This window comes from Suncus etruscus, chromosome 1, assembly GCF_024139225.1.
Source record: "Suncus etruscus isolate mSunEtr1 chromosome 1, mSunEtr1.pri.cur, whole genome shotgun sequence".
NCBI lineage: Eukaryota > Metazoa > Chordata > Mammalia > Eulipotyphla > Soricidae > Suncus > Suncus etruscus.
The window spans coordinates 101,142,939-101,159,325 of NC_064848.1; the positions used below are offsets into that span (position 1 = coordinate 101,142,939).

General features: G+C 31.2%; 1 protein-coding gene across 5 annotated transcripts in view; it reads right to left on the bottom strand.

The window, feature by feature from the left end:
- Window positions 1-16,387, bottom strand: part of ADAM22 (ADAM metallopeptidase domain 22) — a 275,390-nt gene that overhangs the window by 14,922 nt on the left and 244,081 nt on the right. For 3 of the 5 annotated variants that reach the window (XM_049768924.1, XM_049768929.1, XM_049768936.1), the window contains 4 exons: window positions 14,212-14,302; window positions 10,174-10,191; window positions 2,798-2,905; window positions 370-470 (listed from right to left, as the gene is read on the bottom strand). In XM_049768924.1, coding sequence (XP_049624881.1) covers window positions 370-470; window positions 2,798-2,905; window positions 10,174-10,191; window positions 14,212-14,302 — 318 coding nt within the window. The remainder of the gene's footprint in view (window positions 1-369; window positions 471-2,797; window positions 2,906-10,173; window positions 10,192-14,211; window positions 14,303-16,387) is intronic. The other 2 variants (XM_049768940.1, XM_049768944.1) reach the window with 1 other exon arrangement.

A 16,387-nucleotide genomic window follows, 5' to 3' on the forward strand; every position in this document is an offset into this window, starting at 1 on the left:
TTATAGTGATTTATATAGTTATAAACAACTGCTTTATTTTTAATTAAATGGTTTTTCAAGGGGAATAAAATTCACAACCTGTAGCAGTTCCAAAACATTGAGTTTTATAGCATTGTCTAACCTTTTCCACACATCTGGTGAACTAAATATATAATTCTATATATATTTACATATATACATATATATGAAATTTTATTCTTTCCCATTTCAGAAAAAAAGAAAGAACTGCACTTTTATAATAAATGCCCCTCTTTGCTGAGAAAAAATAATTGAATAGCTTACTGCAAGGAACAAATCTTTACAAGAAGGTACACAGAATACAGAATTGGGTTATGAGAGATGTATTCAGTCAAAGTCTCAGACCTATACCTTGCCAAGAGTTACTTCTAGGTCTCCCATTTTCACAGATGTCTGAAATATGTTTTGTGTCTGGAATCCTTTCACTCCAAGAATGAGAGAGTCCATTTGATCTGAAATTTAAAATATTTATATGCTATTCATATATGTAAATGACTGTTATGAAACCAGTAAGCAGTTTCTAAGCATTACTATGCATTAAAAACCAAAAAAGAAAAAAAATCTGAAATGAAAGAATGAAGAGAACATGAAAGTCTTCATGAAGAAGGCAGAATTACACAACATTCAATTTAAGAAAAGTCAAATACAATGGAACCCCATTACAATTTATAATTGAAAGCAGTTAAGTATCACTTTATAAAGCTAGCCAATTTTCATTCTCTAGGATGAAGCCACCATATAGAAAATTTAATACGTTTAATTTATATAAGTCCAGCAACAAAGTTATAATGGGGTCCCACCATAGATGTTTCTTAATTGTAAAGCAATGGTTTCCATTCAAAGATTATGAGAACATGGACTTCCAAGAGATTTCATTGCTCAATGGAACCTACATAATCTTTGTCAAAATAATACTTAGGTTTTCTTAAATAACAGAATTATTTTCTGAGAGCTGTCATTTTATCCACAAATATGTTCCCAAAATTATCAGTTAACTGTGCAATAACTGCACTGAACCAGATATTTATCATAAAAGTGCTCTCATAAAGCCCATGTACCATTAAGCTCTATGCTTTTGTGTCCTAACATCTTTGAATAAATTGTTTACAAGAAGCAAAATTTACACACCTACCTTGGACCATAAGAAAAGTATGTTGACAAATAACATATACTTCAGATGAGTCACAAAATTCGATATGATTTTTAACCACTTGAAAATCTAATCTATTGAATTTTGCTAAAATCTAGGAATTATTCAAAATAATATTTTCAGTTTTTCTTGAGATACTTAAGAGCACTGAAAATCTTTTCCATGTATCATTTTAGCTAATTGCTAATATCGCCTACTTTTTAAAGTAGACTTCTACAAATGAGCAAGCAGAAATGGAACTCAACACAATTTTTAAATATTAGTGCCTTACATTAAAAGTTTAAGACATTATTTTCTGATTAAAAATATTTCTTACTTTGTACAAAAAGACAACAATTCTGTTCTTGCATATCATTTTCCACTAATCTACTGTGTAACTGAAAATTAAATATTTGACTGAGAGAATTAAATAAAACTGTATTCTATTTAATTCTACTCAAAAAGCTCCCAGTGAAGGAATAAAAATATTCATCTATAGAATTACATTCCTCGCACTAAAATGAATTTTTCATTTTTTAAAAATATTTAATCTAAGTTAGAACTATGCTTTATGTTTAAAACAAATATAAGTTCTCAGACTTTGTTCTATTTATTTTCCTGATTAAGATTCTTACTAAATAATTTGTATTAACTCTATTTAGAACTCTAAAACAGATTATGTTTCTTCTCAATAAACTAGAAATTTTTCCTCCTGTTTATATAAAGTAACTGTGTCCAATAAATAACTGGGGTTATCAATTTTAATACAGTATACCCCATTGACAAAAAAACCTCTTCCGATAAATTATTTTAGTTTCCGCCAGAGAGTATAGGTCTCATTTCCTCAAACATTTAACTATGTGTTTATATATAATTTTGTTTTATTAAGCAATAAAACATGCAGAATTTTAAGTGTTCCTTTACACCTCAGATCCCTTAAAGTCCTAAAGCCAGAATAGAACATCGGAGTTAAGACATATAAGTAATATATTAACTCCACCAGTATTATTACAGAATTCAGTCAAACATTAACCATACTTAATTTGGCAGCCAAACTCTAAATTATGAAGTCTAGAAATAATCATTTCAAGATAAAAGGAAAAATATAAATATTCAAATATATGACTCACAGAGAAACAATCTTTTTACCACAGCACGTTTAGCTTTTACAAATTTAAAATTAAAATTTTTCCAATGTATATAAAAAATCCAATGTAGCACTTATATTACCACCTTATTTTAACACAACTGCTTTTATTGAAGCATGAAAGTAACCTTTTTCTTTGACTACCAGACATGACATAAAGCTCACCATTTAAAATATAGAATACTAAACATACTTTCTTAAGCCATATAAAGAGCAAGATGAGAAAAAAAATACCCTCTGGGATTTCTATACAGAATTAGTACTGTTAATTGTTTAATTTGCTTTTCATTTCCATTTCTGATCTAATTGGCTTATGAACAACTGGTTCTGAGCATATGGCATTTTTAAAGAAAGTAATCAAAGAATAAAGGATACTATTTTTTAACATTCAAAAAAGAAGGAAGAAGTAATCAAACCTGCTGCAAAATAATGAAATGTTCTGACTAATGGAATAATGTGTGATGGAACAGGTAGAAATCTGAAAATGCGACAGAAAAGCAGACCTCTTCTTAGAACTAGATGCTGAGTTTGTGCTGACTCCAGGAGGAATGTCGCTATAAAAAGAGTCACCATCTCCAGGCTTTTTTACATAATCTCCCTGGGGTAACTGTCTAAGGCATAATAAACATTTCAGAGTCAGAAAACAAGACACACACATGAACACAGACATATACAAATATTATTTTAGGAATAAAGAGGTAGGGGTAATGGTCTACATGAATCAAATTGGTAACAACATATAAGATTATTAATAAATGTGTCAAATCAGTTCATCTAAGTCTAAAAATGTTATATATGTGTTCACCAAAGCCTCTCTAATATAGCCTATCTTCTGGTGAAAAAATGTGGAAAGACAAGGCTTTTCACTATAATTTGATTATATTTGGAAATGCTAACTGCACGTAGTCTTTTAAAAAAATCAATGCCAAGGAGAGACATGTTGAAAAAAGAATCTTGTCCAAATGAGTAATAGATTCTTTTCACAGTAGTAAGCAAACTATAATTTCTAAACATTATATAGTAAAACCTTAATTAGTCTTAAACTTATTTATAAACTTTGTTCTATAATTTATCCAAATATTAGAGTTCTTTTTAATTTGGACGTTTACTATACATTTAATGGAAATAGAAATTGAAAGGGTTTAAAAGGTAAATCAAACATATACTTCTATAACTTTATAAAAGAATATAGAGGAAGATAATTTAGCAGGAGAAAGAAAGCCCTAAAATACAGTAAGTTTCTTATTGAGAAACAAAATATAAATATTTATAGGAACTTGGTGTAACTTGGTTTCCTACTTATACTGCAGTGATTACAAAATTAATTTATTTAATTTGCATTGTGACTGACCCCAATCATCCTGAATTTTAATTAAATAAAATTGGAGAAGTTTTCAGTACTCTGCTAAGGAAACAGAGTAGAAAATTTCAGAAGGGCCTATTCAGTCAACCTCCTCTTCCAGTAACTGATTACCATTTTTCAAAGTTTGAGCTCTAGCCAAAAGCTTGTCCAAAACTTGATTTAGTTTTATTCTGCACTACTCTCGGTTTGCCACAACTTAGTGCTGATATTCTTAGTGAACTGAGAATTTTACGGAGCAGTACTTAAGTAGGTCTCCAACAAATGCTCAACACCCTAATTCCCATTTGTTTCTTCATTATCATGCTGATCTTAATTGAATGCTAATGTTCTATTATGTCCCCCAAATGGCACATTCTTCCAAATTCTTGCTTACACATACCCATTGTCATACTGTTTTAAGTGTTTAAAATGCTCTGTCATTTGTAGTTTGAATGATACCCTTTCCTATTAGTTAAATCTCATATTAAACTAATACATGTGAATAACTTACTTATACAAATCTAAAATACTTTTTCATTGGGAAAAAGTATATTAATACTGTAATGAAATAAATACTAGTAATAGAATTTTTCATTTGATTTTTATGGAAGATTTACTTCTAACTTCAATATATATTTTTCTTCAATATTCTCACCACATTAAGTGACTTAAGCTCTAATTATAATATTTTTCTTCTAGTGCACTATGAAACATTTCTGTAGGAAAATATATAGTTTTCCCATATATAATAGTACTAATAATATTGATAAATGTATCTTTTCATTAAATAGGTATTTAATCTCTGGACATATATTTTTATTGTCTTATCAGAAAATACTTCAAAAATACTTGAAATACATAAATCAACAAAGTCAGATCTTTGTATCTGATATATGAGAGTAAACTTCTCTTTTGTATATCAAATTTTATAAAATAAGAAAATAGATCATTCTATCAACATTCCTAATAATCTTTTTATGTTAAATTAAAAATATATTTTGTTTTTGTCTCTCTTATCTTCAATGATATTACTTTTTTGCTTTGTTTATTTTGGACAACACATTACTATGCTCAGGAATCACTCCTGGAAGGCTTGGGGTATCTTCTAGGTTGCTGGGGAACAAACTCAGATCAGCCTCAAGCAAGGTAAGATTGCCTTACCCACCCTAATAACACACCAGCTGGCCCAGTACATAAAATAAGCCTCACAAAATTCAACTTAAATGTAAACAAGCTTTGGCACAGATCTTTTCATTATTCTACCCATTAGATTGTTTTCTTTTTCCTTAGCCTGGCATCTAAGTATTTACCAAAGGGCAAGCTAAGCTGAAACTGCAAGCTTCAAAGCACCGTCAGTATCAATGGATGAGACCCAGCTTCATTTCATTCAACTGAGAACACTTTAGCACTCCTTCAACAAAATATCTTGCAGTTTCTGATAATTGTTTATATAGTTTACAAACATCCTAGATGCTAAGAATGCCATAAACTATCAATTTGATTAAGGTTAGAAGGGAGTTAAAATTCAATGAAACAGAGCAATTTTTAACATCCCAGTCAAATGAACCTTATCTGTCTCATCTGTGAAATCTTCAAAGTACTTAAACTACTTTGTATTTTCCTGAAAATTCTATAAAGACTGTATGTAACTTTCTTCATTTATTGTTTAAAATGTCAATAAGTTATAAATTTATTATGATTTTTGTTAAATATATCTTAAGAATATTAACTATCCTTTATGATAAAAATATATCCATTTATAATATCAATTTTAAGCTAAGACAAACAATTAAATTATTTCATTAAATAATCATATTTATTCTTGTTTAATCTTTAGTGAAGAAAAGAATAGCTGGTATTAGTGGTCAATGAGATAATATTTCATAAACTGTTTTATCAGATGACTAATGATTGCATCAATTTTAGCTGAATTTTATCTTTTAATCTTATGAAATTCTTCCTAAATTTATCATTTTAAAATATTTTTCTAGATATGAACAACACACTGACCACTGCTGTTTTTATAATGCAAAAACTGCCTCATATTTTTAACATTATATCCAATATGTTAGAACATGTACATAAAATTGTTTATAAATGACCAAAATAAAAGCTTATTTAACTAAATATCCTTTTTCCTCAAAAGGATATCTTCCTAAATAAATTATAGAATTCTTCTTCCTTATCACACCTTGATACTTTGGCATTTTGAATTAATAACAACCCATTAAGTATTACTATTTTAACTGCAGTTCCTATTCCCTAAGGCAAAAACCTCTATAAATTTAATGACTCTAAGCCGCTGACTCATATAAACAGTAATCATTAATTATCCCAAGATTACAATACTCATACTTTTTGTTTGTTGACTTTTAGTCTATTTCAGGAGACAAATATAGTTCAATTTCTAATTTAGTCATAATTAATAATTATTTATGTACTGTGCTAACATCCTAAATTTAAGCATTTGTGTGTGTGTGTGTGTGTGTGGTTTTTCAGTCACACCAGGCAGTGCTCAGGGTTTATTCCTGGCTCCAGGCTCAGAAATTGCTCCTGGCAGGCATGGGGGACCATATGGGACACCAGGATCCAAACCGATGACCTCCTGCATGAAAGGCAAATGCCTTACCTCCATGCTATCTCTCTGGCCCCAATTTAAGCATTTTAACATTCTAAATTAATAGTGTTTTTGATTTATCTCAAAACCTTTGAACAAATGGTTGGCCCTATATTGAAGGCAGTCTGATCTTTTCTAAAAGGATCCATTGTATCATACTATTTAATAATCTATACACTTGTTCTGAATAATAATACAAAGAAAGAAAAAACTGTAATTAAGTCATGTTAAAGCCGAGTAGGCATTCCCCAGTAGTTTATGTCTAGGATGTTTGTAAAGGAAATGATTACTGTTCTAAAAATACCATTTAATGTATACCGAGTCACAGAAACAGATGTGTGCTATCACTGCAATAAAAATGAAAAGAAGAATATAGAAACAAACTAAGAAAAGGTTTGAAGAAAAAGGAAGGAGTTCACAAACAGAAAATAATGTAGCAAAAACAAGAGAAAATAAATTGGAAATGGTATCTGTTTAAGGTATAGATCAAAAAGACATTTTACATTACTATTTTACATTAAGCATAATGATGTGCACTTATTTCAGACAACGAAAGAGAATATTTCAGTCGAATATATTTCAAATCCAATGAATGCTTTTTATTTTCTGCTCTATTTTTTCTTTGTAAACTTGCCTAAAAAGAAACATTGAACTAATACTTCTAGTTGTCATGTAATCATTTCTAAATTCCTACACAATTATACTATAATATAAAAACAGCATCATTTAAGAAACTGTATAATTCTTTCCTGATGTCTTTAAAAAAAAGAATCAATAACATCTTTCTAAATAGAAGAGGTTTACAAATTTTCTTCAGATAGAAGATACCAAGGTTCTCTCTTTCACAGGATGACACTGCATAATTTAAAGTGAAATCATTCAGGTAGGGTATTGTCCCTCCACTATGCTCTAGAATATGATTTCCAATTCTTACTAATAAATGTGTAAACAAATAGAAAACAAAGGGCTTCACCTTTCTGTCAGACTTTCAATTAAACTATCACACATTCTTTGATATGACAATACAGACAATAATGTGTGGAGAGAAATTTGCAAAGTAATTAGGCTCAGTCTGATATCTCTGATATCAGATATCTGCCTGATATCTCCAATAATTTAAATATTTGTGGAGCTTTCTGATCCATTATAAATTTACTAAGAATTAGATAACTGACCATATTCATATACTCTTGCAATTAAAATGGAAGGCAAAATGTTATATTCACCAATACTTTTACCGATTTAACCAGTAAATGTGGTTCTCACTCAATTTGAACTTTGCCTCACTCTGAGAATAGCAATACCATCAACCCAGATATGAGAAAAAAGAACACACTTCAAAGACAACTAACTAAAAATTTCCCTTACTGAGAAATCCTACAGATTACAAAGAATTTTATCTTATCTTGTTAGTCTGCTTGTCTCTTGGTTACACTGGAGCAATGCTCAGGGGTTACTCCTGGCTCTGCACTCAGGAATTACTCCTGGTGGTCTGGAAGCCAGTATGTTCCCGGATTGGCTACATGCAAGGCAAGAAAGAGCCTTATTGTATTGTTTCTCCAGCCCCTGATCTGATTTTATAGATCAAGAAATTTTATGTGATTTCCCAAGACCATGTATATAGAGTATATTTTTAATTTAATTTTTAATCTTTGAGTATGTTTTTCATCTTTGTCAACTGGTATATTTTTAATCTTTGTCAATTGGTCAGTTGGTCCAGCCAGCATGAAACCTCCAAGAAAAATATATTTTGAAGAAACCACCCAAAGGTTCTTATTCCAACTATGTGGCTTCTTGAGAAAGTAGTAATTGAATTGTAGATGAAAGGTTATAGGTACATTTATAAGACTGCATCTATCTTTTCCTTTTTGTTTTCTTCTATGGTTATACTTGGCAGTGCTCGGGGCTACTCTTGAAGCATTATGAAAGTCAGTCCCAGGGGTGTTTGGGAATCTAACCCAACTTTCCCCATACAAAGCATGTGTAACAACTCTCTGATTTAACTCTCCCTGGACACAAAATTGTAACTATAATAATGTACACCTTAATCATTTGGTGTCAGCACCAACTCAACTACTAAGATATTCTCAAAAAAAGAAAATTCTTCATAAAACATTCATAACTTCCTGATCTTATGTTCATTCTTTACTACCTTTCCATTTGAAAATTATTGCACGAACATAAGATTCATTAGCTCTATACAAGGGTAAAAACTGAATATTATGCTTAAATATATAAAAAATAAATAAAATAAGTATCTACTGAAGACATGACAACTATATATGAAGAACTAAGCCCTGCGAGTAGCCATGCTGATGAAATGACTCAGTAATACCAGAAAGAATAAAAATTGTATCACACAGACAAAAGTTCTTAAAATGACATTTTCCTTAACTATATTTATCCATATGTTGCACTAGAATAGAGATTGCTACACAAATTTATACATGAACTTTTGTGGGGTGAAAAATTCCCTTATTCTAGATAAAACTACATATCTTAGGCCATGTCTTTATGTTGCATCTCTGTAACATTTCCTTTTCCTTTTTATATAGCTATCAAAATTAAATACAGCTTTAGCACCTATAAAAGTATAGTTAAAAGTAATGAAATTTTAGTATGACTTATCAACAAAAGTTTTTGCTGGCACCAACTTCTGTTTCTCCCAATTTCTAGGACACATGTACAAAAATGTCATTTAAAAAACCAGTTAATTTTTAAATTTTTAATTGTTTGTCCAGTTATAGTCTTATACGGGGAGTTCTGGAGCCATTTCTGCCAGTACTCAGTGCTTACTCCTGGCTCTGTGTTCTGGGATCACTCCTGGGATTGATGACAGATCACATGTGATGCTGGAGATTGAACCCTGGTTGGCTGCATGTAAGGCGAGTGCTTCATCTACCGTACTGTATTGCTCTGGCCCCTTACTTTTACTTTTCCATTAAGTATGACTTAGTAACTTCATAGTAAGATCAATATTTTCTAATATGTAAACAACTGAAGAGAAACTCAACAGGTACACTGAAGGTACCACTTATTCACTGAGATTTTGTACTTAGAAGAACTTAATGTTATAAAATGGGAAGAAATATGGAATAAAATTGAAATTTTTGTTTTTTAAACTAAAATTTAATGTTGAGACCCCAAAAAGCATTTATATTTATGATACCTTATTTCTAGCCTGCCTTTAATGAAATACAGAAAAATTAAATTAAGTAGGAATATGTACAAATACTTGAGTACAAACTGTTTATTATATGGTATACTAGAAAGTTTTCCAGTATATTAGAATGCTTTGTATTCAATAGCTAAAATATATATAATGAAGAGTAAGATGAAAAAATGTGTCTCCATATGGCCTAACTTAGAAAAAAAGATGCAATTTTTACAGAACTATATGAATACTTTATATCTCTTATTATGTAGTTAGACAAATTTTAATATAACAAACAGGTGCTTGACTCTACTGGAAGTTTTTATTCAAGAAAATATACTAAATAATCAGAAATTAAAATGATGTAAATTATTTTTCTGACTGTGACACTATGTTCAAATATGGTTTATCACTTAACAAATATAAGCTATTAGTATAATAGTAACAAAGAACAAAGGTGTTATCTTAATATAAAGGTTTGTTTCAGATGAAAATTTAATTTTTATACATATTACTACAAAACCACACAAACAAAAACTAATTGTTAGTATTGTTCAATGAAAATATTATTCAAATTAGATTATGATAAATATATTGTATAGAATACATTATAAAATTATTACTTGAAAACCAAGGCAAATTAAGATTAATTTATAAGCACTGAGTATAAAAACAAACCTGATTTTATTTATATTTGCATGAATTCCAAAAATGCTAACAGAATTTAAATCTTTTAGTTATACTTTCAGATTATTCTCATACATACCTCTGTTCGCGATAGTTTCTTTTCATGGACAAGAAAGAAAGGGAGGGAAAAAAGAATTAGTTACCTATGTAAGTATATTAAAAGGGAGCACTAAACACAAAAACTTTAACATTTATTGGAAGGTCACCAATAGAGGATTTAAAATTGCAAAGTTAAAACAGAAAACACAAACACATATACAAAACACATATGCTATTAGATGTATATAGACAACAATGGTCTAGTAAAAGTATTTTTAAATATTTTTAAAAGCATAAATAATTGCAGTAATTAAAACTGTTTTTTAAAAATAAATTGTATCATTTCAAATATCTGTTGTCAACAAATGTCTCAGTACTCTAAAGTTTCCAATCCTTTTTCAAATATAGGCTTTCAAACATTGATTTAATAAAATTAAAAAGCAAGTTACTTATGTCAATTGTTTCCACAGAAATAAAAATCACAATTCATTCCTTTTAGAATAAACCCCTGAACTAAATAAAGTTCTTCCTAAGAATTTCAAATAGGAGAATGTAAAAGGAACCCATAGGATTTTATTTCCATGTGCATAATAAATCAGAGTAAGTTAATTATGACTGTTGTGAATCTCTTAAGTTCTTCTATTTACTCATGAAGGGTCACCTTGGGAGAATTTGTGCAAAGCTTAGTCTTCTTTTTAAAAAAAAATTAGTTGAACACTAAATTAAATTTACACAAGTTGCAAAATAAATTGCTTTTCATCAAAAATGTGTTTTACACAGTGTAAAGCATTCAGAACTGATCTTTAATTTTTAACTCAAAAGAGTTCATTTTTAACAACCATGACCAAAGTATTAACATTTTTGAAACAAGATAGAAAAACCAAGAACATAGCAGAGGCTCTTCCTCTATGATTTTGAACAATGTGGATTCCATGTGAATTATGTAGCAACTTCTGTTAAAATCATTTTCATGATTCTTCTATCATATTTAATATGAGCTCATGAGTAAAATTGCCTATTTGTTATTTATTTTTCATTTATGACACCATCAGATAGGGGTGAGAAATAAACTCAGAATCCCTATACTCTGTATGTTCAGCCTTTTATTCTCTCGGCCTAAATTAATCGAGCAGTTCCCAATGAGTGTAATATCCTATTCTCTCACACAAAACATTTAAAAAGTCAGAAAGTTTAATTGTAAGAATTAATAAGAAAAAAGAATTCTCTGGTATGAAACCCACTTTTGATTTTCAAGTAAAATATGTGAAATATCATATTCAAAAATATTATTCCTGTATTAATATTTCTATGTTCTCATTCTATTTTTATCCATACTCTGAATACTTTTAGCAATGTTAAAACTTTCATGGTTTAGCTTCAAATTATTAATGAAAAGAACCTGCAGTTTGGACTAATGTTTTTTAAATTAATTTGCAAAGTGTACATATTCAGAATTGTTTTAAAGTGAGAACTTCAAAAGAATTTTGTAAAATTAATCAATTATATCTACAGTTTATTTGGACAATTGGGATGTTTTTAGATTTGGGCTACTATGTACAGCACTGTAAGAAAAAGTGTTATGTATGAAACACTATAAGTAACAAACAGTACTGTAAACCACAGTACAACATTATATGTATTTTTCAAAGTGTCTCTTGTAGAAGCAGACTGGTAGGAGGCAAATGGGAATGAGTGTGGGGACACTGGTTGAGAAAAAGTCAACACTGGTTAAGGGATTGGTGTTGAATCATGAATAATTGTAATTTCATAGTGAAAACATAAAACAAAATTAAAAAGAGAAGTTCTATATATAAAGTACTTTGAATTATAATTATTAAAACAAACAGATGTGACAAGTACTGGATAACATTATTAGTAGTAGTAATAATAATAAAAGCTTTTATAAGCAATAGGAGCAGGGATTTAAGTATCAAATTCTGAAAGGTATTTTCAAGGTTATAAAAATTAAATATCAACTTGCATCAGTAGGTGGTGGAAATTTTTGGCTCAACCTAAGAATTGACTTCTGTTTCACATGACTAAAGGAATCCACCAAGCTACTTCAAATGATCCAAGCATATGTGGTTATTGGCACATTAAGTCTGGCATCAGAAAAGCTAACAGTGCAGCTTCAAGATGGAACTAATTCACCTAACGCAGGGGTCTCAAACTCAATTTACCTGGGGGCCACAGGAGGCAAAGTCGGGGTGAGGCAGGGCCGCATAAGGGATTTCGCTTATCGAATAGTCGCAATAAAAATCGCATTAGTAAGAAAAAAATCGCAAAAAATCGCATTAAACATTTGCATACCCCGAATGGAACTGCTCAGGGTATGCAAATGTTTAATTCAAATTTTTCTTACTAATGCGATTTTTATTGCAATTGTTCGGTAAGCGAATAATCGCGAATACTGCGATATTTGAAGGCCGGCTGCGGGCCAAAAAATGTAGTACGGAGCCGCAAACGGCCCGCGGGCCGCGAGTTTGAGACCCCTGACCTAAAGTGTGAGGAGAAATTAAATGGTAATTATACTGAAAAGTCTTTCTTCCAAGCATTTTCTTTCAAGAACTTCATGACTCCAAAGACTATGCAAAAATCAGCCTGTGCAATGTATGTGAGCGCTATATCTTATGACTGGACCAAGAGACCAATAGTTGCTGAACATCTTTTAGGCAAGTAGTGCAGGGCTAGGTACTTACTTAATTAGGATGAACGATTACTATTGCTATGTATTCCCCTTCATTGTGTTATTAACTAGGCCACATAAATTTCACTACAATGTGCTGTCTGCTAGAATAGTAATACACAAATATTGCTATATATTTTAATGCTGATAGTCTACAAAGTTTATCTTGAAAGTCAAAGATAATTCAGGGTTTGACCACCATATGTACTTTTGAAATTGATTCAGATTTTTCAGTTCATGTCAGGTGATGATACTACTACTGCTGCTGCTCCTGCTGCTGCTGCTGCTGCTGCTGTTGCTGCTGCTACTACTACTACTACTACTACTACTACTACTACTACTACTACTACTACTACTACTACTACATGTACTCTACTAAAAGGTTTGAATTAAAAACATGTAAGTATTCTAATTCCCTTGAATTTAGTGAATTGCATTGGTTTAGAATGGGGTAAGGGTAGAAAGAATGCCATATAATGGAATAAAGCCGCCCAGAAAAGCCTAACAAAAGCCTTTTAAATGGAAAAAGGCCCTAATCCAATCCTAAAGCATATACTCAGACATCATCAAAACTATGACTTTAAGTTAAATTTCTAAAGAAAATTTATGGCTTATTATAGTTGTTTCTATTTCTTGAGCTTTAATAATTTGACTACTAAAGACATTTTCATGTTCATATTAAAAATAAATTAAGCATATTAAGTACCTAAGTAAGTTTTGAAGCTTTAAGTCATTTACTTAGCTAAGTGCTTATGAAGAAATGATTCAAAAGTTAGAACATTTATAGCTTTCTAAAATTTGCAAAAAGAAAGCAGAAAATATAAGTTATATTTTGAAATTTACAAAAGAACAAGTTATTTTATTTATTAAGTCATAACTTGGATTTTAATTCTAATTTTTACAAACATTAAATCCCTGAGATTTTTTCACACAAAAACACTAATATATATCTGTATATATTAACAAATTTCAAAGTTAACTACATATTGATTAAGAAAAAAGAGGTTTTTGTCCTTAGTGTGATGAATGGACCCAGCAAACATCAGGACAGATCTACTGCTGATGTGCTTGCTGGTCACAGTCATTCTGCAGGCAGAGCCCCGAGCTCTCCAATGGAGTCTCTTGCCTAGATTTCTGGATATGGGTTTATCTCATAAAAATCTATGTCACTATCAAGCAGTGTTTTTATAAGACATGGATTAGACTGATTTAGAAAAAAACTGATGGATTTTGATAGACACAAATGAGATTAACTGAATCTTGAGTTAAGACTCTTTTTTTTACCAGAAGTATTATTTATCCAGTTTAAAATAAAATCCCTAGATAATTTCATCTACACAAAATATCTTAAAGTAGATTCTAACAATGAGAATATGGAGACATTTCACTTACTTATAACCCCAGGCAGTTATTCCTAATATGAGGGCCAGCACCAAAATAGTGCCAGCAATTATGCCTATTATGATATTGGTACCAGCGACACCTAGGGAAAAATAAATGAATGAAGATCAGTGAATATATTTGAGACTTTGGTATAAAATTATTTCAGGAACTTTGTTCTTAAGTTTTGTAATTATTAGATAAACAGCTTATGTATTTAGGTGAATATTTTATTTTTAGCAGTTTAATCTCATAACTCCTTTAAAATGCTAATATCTCTGTTGCAATATCATTGGGATATAACATTATATTAGTTTCAGGGTATAACATGATTGTAATGTTAGGGATCAAATCAAGGCTTCAACTATGTGAGGTATGCATTGTACAACTGAGTTTGCATCCCTGGCCCCAATGGCTATTTTGTTTTTTTTTAAACTTTTTCATTATTGATTTAAGATACTTATTTACAATATTGTCGATGATCACTTCCTATGCATGTAATTCTAGCACCACATCCATCACCTCTCTCCACCCAAGGTTCAAAATGGCCTCTCCCTGATCTCCACCCTATCCTATTCTAATCCTAGACTTCACCACAAATTCAGTTTTGTGGATCAATTCTCTCATTGTCTCCTTTGGCCCTTTGTTGCTACCTTGCTGTGTATCTTTAAATCCTATATATGAGAGATTATTCAGTATCTATTCCTTTCCCTCTGACATGACTCAGCAAACTATCCTTCCTCTAGTGCTACCTATGTTTCATAAAATTGTATGATTTTTTATTTCTTAGAGCTGTAAAGTATTTATTGTAATGTATGTGTATATATTTAAAAAATTCTTGAGCTATTCATTTGTAATTGGGCATTTGGTTTTTTTTTCATATTTTTCTGTGATGAACATATGTATATATATTTCCTTTCAAATTAATGTCTTATGTTTGGAGATAGATAAGAAAAATATTGCTGGGTTGTATGGGAGTTCTATTTCTTTTTGTTTTGTTTTTGTTTTTGTTTTGGTCCACACCCGCTGATACTCAGGGGTTACTCCTGGCTATACGCTCAGAAATCATTCCTGGCTTGGGGAACCAAATGGGATGCCAGAGGATCGAACCACAGTCCGTCCTGGGTCAGCTGCGTGCAAAGCAAATGTCCTATCACTTCGGCCCCTATTTCTATTTTTTGAAAGATTCCCATGTGCTTCATAGATGACATTCCTATGAACAGTGGATGAGGGTTCCTTTCTCATCACAATACAATTAAATTCTTTATAAGAAAGAAAAATCAACTCTAACATAAATATGTATCAATTTTAAGGGGAGGGCACTTGGCAGTGCTCAGGGCTTATTCTTGGCTATACACTTAAGGACAGATCAAGAATGTACCTGGTTGGCTAGTTGCCTTACTATTCTTGCAGTTCCTACATCAAATTTTTTTTTTTTTTTTTGGTTTTTGGGCCACACCCATTTGACGCTCAGGGGTTACTCCTGGCTATGTGCTCAGAAGTCGCCCCTGGCTTGGGGGGACCATATGGGACGCCGGGGGATCGAACCGCGGTCCTTCCTTGGCTAGCGCTTGCAAGGCAGACACCTTACCTCCAGCGCCACCTACCCGGCCCCTCCTACATCAAATTTTTAAAACAATTTTTCATATACTATTTTCCTTTTTAACTTTGCACAGGTACATTTTACACAGTTGTATTTTTCACATGTGGGTCTGGAAAATGTGATGTGGTCATTGGAAGTTAAGGAAAAATAAAGAGAAAAAAGAGGTATAATACATTTTTACAGAATTTCTCTAGAAAGAAACTGAGAACTCTGTTTCTTTTCTTACAGACCTCTTTGAGAATTTCTGGAAAAGTTATTGTTCATATCCATACCCCTTCCTCAATGTTCTCTGCTTGTGTTCATTTTTATGGATTATTTTGCAGGAATTTTCTAAGATTTATATTCAGTTTTTCAAAAATTCTCAAGGAAAATTAGTATCTAAATTTCTCTAAATAAAATTTTTTAGGGGCTGGTGAGGTGGCACTGGTGGTAAGGCTAGCTGCCTTGCAAGCGCTAGCCAAGGAAGGACCACGGTTCGATCCCCCGGCGTCCCGTATGGTCCCCCCAAGCCAGGGGCAATTTCTGAGCGCTTAGCCAGGAGTAACCCCTGAGCATAAAACAGGTGTGGCCCGAAAAACCTAAAAA